Below are 5,000 nucleotides of genomic sequence, written 5' to 3' on the forward strand. Positions count from 1 at the left end.
TTCAATCAGATCAAAATGAGTAAAAATATAAACTCTGACGAATCCACCATTCAGATACCACCGGGTTAGGTTGTGCAACAATTTTTATCACGCTTCATTTCACACAATGACAGACATACAAAAGCAAATCACAGGTAATGTTCGAAATAGGGAAACAACTCTACTATTTGAGCCATAACAATTTTAATATAATCAGTTACGTCCCTTTGTAACAAAAATCCCCAGTGTCTCCTCTTGTAAATTATTATGTTATTCGTTTCTTTTTGCCATAGAAAATTCTAGTCTCAGTTCAAATTCTTAGAATCTTGTAACCAGACAAATCTTAGACACTTCTGCTCATTTCACTATTTATATAAACTGATAATTCAATGTATTTTCACAAAAGATATTGTAATGTTATTATTTCAATCACATTTATCTAAAATGTGTTAAATGTTAAAAAAAATCTATTGTAAACTAGGTCAACAGCAATTCCACACCAATGTAAAACGTGTTTTAGAATTATTTAAGTGTAAGAACACAAGACTTGCTTTGCTAGGTAAATTGTTGTGAAAATAAATATAAATTCTCATCCCAGCTGCTTAGCTACAGTATATATTCCAGATCTTGTCACTGCTAAAAAAAGCATAGTCAGAAAAAACAAATAAAATAACGGTCAGTTTTGGTAAATGTCGGAAAAAGAAAAACATGCACACAATATGACGACTTCCTGAAATGTAGCTTCAGAATACTCCCTCAATTACATAGGAAAGAGAACCAACACATTATATTCCAAAATAATTACACATGGAATATTTCAATTCCTTCGAATTAAACATGATGAAATATTTTTCAATTTCTTTGATAATATTCGATGGTATAAATCTTTCGCTTCACTCCTACTTAACGTGATGAAATATCTTTCACACTCCCCTAAACGTAACGAGAATACCTTCGTTTCCGTCAGATTTAAAATTATGAAATATCTCTCACACTCTCCTAAAGTTAATAGGGTTTTCTTTCGGTGCAAGCAGATTTAACAAGATGGGATATCCTTAGCCTCCCTCACAAATTTACTGAGAATCTTTCCTCTGAAAGTCAAGAGCTCCTCGCACCACGCCCCTCCCGGCCCCCGGACGTGCTGAACAAACGGCACCGTCCCGATGAGCGCCGAACACGGAACGGTGGCAATGCTGCTCTCGTTGCGTCGCACCTCCCCCGTGTGGTTGTAGTTCCCAGTGTAGCAGTTGTCGATGTTGTAGTTGGCTTGTAGAACTCTCAGAGGGTCCTTGGGTGAGGGGTACAGGCCACCGAGTAGAGGGCGCTCTGTTAATGGGAAGATAATGCTTTTTGGGTATGGCAGCTGGGAGGGTAGAGTTACGTCCCATATTGTTGTGTTGGTCTCGTTGTAGAAACTGATATCTAGAAACGGGGATTTCCATCTGACGTCTTTAATGGGTCTCCCGTCCTTGTGGTACACTTTATGCCTGCTCAATACAAATGTATGTATATATATATATATATATATATATATATATATATATATATATATATGTATGTATATATATATGTATGTATATATATACATATATATATATATAGGCTATATATATATATATATATATATATATATATATATATATATATATATATATATATATATATATATATATATATATATATATATATATACATATATATATAGGCTATATATATATATATATATATATATATATATATAGACTATTTATATATATATATATATATATATATATATATATATATAGCCTATATATATATATATATATATATATATATATATATATATATATATATATATATATATATATATATATATATATATATAGGCTATATGTATATATATATATATATATATAGGCTATATGTATATATATATAGGCTATATATATATATATATAGCCTATATATATATATATATATATATATATATGTATATATATATACAGGGTCCAGTCTTACAGTTAGTTAAATGTCAGGTAAGACATCTAAATCTACCTGTTACATTGTTCCCGAAGACTCGTGTAATTTACTAATTACCTGTCTGTTGAGGCATCTAAATCTACCTGGTATATAGCTCATAAAGACTCGTGTAATTACCTGTCAGTTGAGGCATCTATCTTATACAGTGTTTGGTTCCTAAAGACTTGTTTCAGTCTTTTCTTATCAGTGATGGACACAAAAAAGTCAAGGTCGTCATCCCAGCGGATTATACTGTGATGTCTGTAGGAGCCAAGTAGTGAACCCTGTAATATAAGACATGAACCCTGTAATATAAGACATGTACCCTGACATATAAGACATGAACCCTGTAATATAAGACATGAACCCTGCAATATAAGATATGAGCCCTGTAATATAGGACATGAACCCTGTAATATAGGGCATGAACCCTGTTATATAAGACATGAACCCTGTAATATAGGACATGGACCCTGTAATATAAGACATGAACCCTGCAATATAAGATATGAGCCCTGTAATATAGGGCATGAACCCTGTAATATAGGACATGGACCCTGTAATATAGGGCATGAACCCTGTAATATAGGACATGAGCCCTGTAATATAGGGCATGAACCCTGTAATATAGGACATGAACCCTGTTATATAAGACATGAACCCTGTAATATAGGACATGGACCCTGTAATATAAAACATGAACCCTGTAATATAGGACATGAACCCTGTAATATAGGATATGAACCCTGTAATATAAGACATGAACCCTGTAATGTAGGACATGGGCCCTGTAATATAAGACATGAACCCTGTAATATAAGACATGAACTCTGTAATATAAGTCATGAACCTTGTAATATAGGACATGAACCCTGTAATATAAGATATGAACCCTGTAATATAACACATGAACTCTGTAACATAAGTCATGAACCCTGTAATATAGGACATAAACCCTGTAATATAAGACATGAACCCTGTAATATAAGACATGAACCCTGTGATATAAGGCATGGACCCTGTAACATAAGACATGAACCCTGTAATATAAGACATGAACCCTGTAATATAGGACATGAACCCTGTAATATAAGACTTGAACCCTGTAATATAAGACATGAACCCTGTAATATAAGACATGAACCCTGTGATATAAGGCATGGACCCTGTAACATAAGACATGAACCCTGTAATATAAGCCATGAACCCTGTAATATAGGACATGAACCCTGTAATATAAGATATGAGCCCTGTAGTATGACATGAACGCTATAATATAGGACATGAACCCTGTAATATAAGACTTGAACCCTGTAGTATAAGACAAGAATACAAACATATTTGACAATAATTCAACTCTGCAACAAACAGAAACCATTAGCCAGATTAAACAAAATTATAAGTTCAATTGCTCAAATACTAAGCCACAACATACTTAACTATAAAACTAAACCACGACAAACATAACAACAAAACTAAAATACAACGTACACAACTATAAAACTAAACTACAACATGCATAACTATAAAACTAAACCACAACATACACAAATAAAAAACGAAACCACACTTTATAAGCACCACATCTCATATAGAAATCTAGCATTACAGGTTAACAGTTTAATATTTTTTTTATCTTTCCAATGTTTATTTTACTGCAAGACAGACCTTATATAGGAAGTATGTTATAGAGGAATCTTTCATCAGTCTGTCAAAGTTTGACAACAAATCTGTGATCATTGCAAGATCTTTATCCGAAAGAGCTTGTTCAAACAGATCTAAAAAAAATATTACAGATTTTTAAAAAAACTGTCTCATTATGATACAGTATGATGTAATATTTGACAATGTATTTGTTTTATGTGTTGACATTTTGTTATTATATAAATTTTTAGAATTATTAAGCATGCATAAAAGAGATCCGGAATTTGAGATAAGCAAAATTATGTTTTCTTGATTCAGTGAGGTTAAATACAATTATATATATATATATATATATATATATATATATATATATATATATATATATATATATATATATATATATATATATATATATATTTATATATATATATATATAAAAGCCTATATATATATATATATATAAACCAATATATATATATATATATATATATATATATATATTATATAAGCCTATATATATTTATATATATAGGCCAATATATATATATATATATATATATATATATATATATATATATATATATATATATATATATTTATATATTTATATATATATATATATATATATATATATATATATATATATATATATATATATATATGTGTGTATGCGACCTTATATACTAAACAAGTTAAATGACAATATGAAACTAAAGTAAATGTAATAATACAGATTGATAATATCGATCCCCAAATCTGTCATTACGTCTATATCCCATGTATTCAAACACTACACCAGGACACTGGGAACTCACGTGACTTGTCAGGTGGGACGGTAGGCAGTGGCGCCAGATGAGAGAAGTCTGAGACTGGGCTGACCTTCAGGTGAGACAACAGGTTGAAGGGATGCAGGTCTGTGGTCAAGATGACCAGGGCGGTGACCAGGCCGAAGAACACAACAACCAGATAAAAGAGTTGACGGCTGGAGATGATCTGATGCAGTGATCTAGGGATCTGGGGGGGGGGGTGGTGAATAGTGATTGGTGGTTACATGAGTTTGTTACGTAATATATTCGTCGATTGATTAGTAGGTTAAGCTGGTGCTTAATTAAAAGCGGAGGTTGGTGAACTAGTTTAAGTGTAATTTTGTATTTTGGGGGAATTATATTTGATGGATTTGTTAAAAAAGTATGTACGAAATATTCTCTCCCCCCCCTTCGCTTTTTTCTCTTCTAAATTTAAACACAAAATAAAATCAACTTTCCTAGATACCCTATGAATCAAGGACTTTTTTTTTTCTTTAAGTTCCTTTAACCGGTGGTTTGACGCACGTTTCAGTTCTATAGCCCGATTGATCTAGTAGTGGCTTCTGAAAC

General features: G+C 31.5%; 1 protein-coding gene across 1 annotated transcript in view; it reads right to left on the minus strand.

Annotated features, from left to right (window-relative positions):
• Window positions 1-874: 874 nt before the first annotated feature.
• Window positions 875-5,000, minus strand: part of LOC131932329 (uncharacterized) — a 6,760-nt gene continuing 2,634 nt past the window's right edge. Inside the window, exons 2-5 of the mRNA XM_059289223.1 lie at window positions 4,440-4,638; window positions 3,649-3,758; window positions 2,119-2,264; window positions 875-1,466 (exon numbers count right to left, since the gene is read on the minus strand). Of these exons, the coding sequence (XP_059145206.1) occupies window positions 1,016-1,466; window positions 2,119-2,264; window positions 3,649-3,758; window positions 4,440-4,638 (906 nt within the window). The 3' untranslated portion in view covers window positions 875-1,015. The remainder of the gene's footprint in view (window positions 1,467-2,118; window positions 2,265-3,648; window positions 3,759-4,439; window positions 4,639-5,000) is intronic.

This window comes from Physella acuta, unplaced genomic scaffold (genome assembly GCF_028476545.2).
Source record: "Physella acuta isolate Inbredline_101_S28 unplaced genomic scaffold, ASM2847654v3 ptg002137l, whole genome shotgun sequence".
NCBI lineage: Eukaryota > Metazoa > Mollusca > Gastropoda > Physidae > Physella > Physella acuta.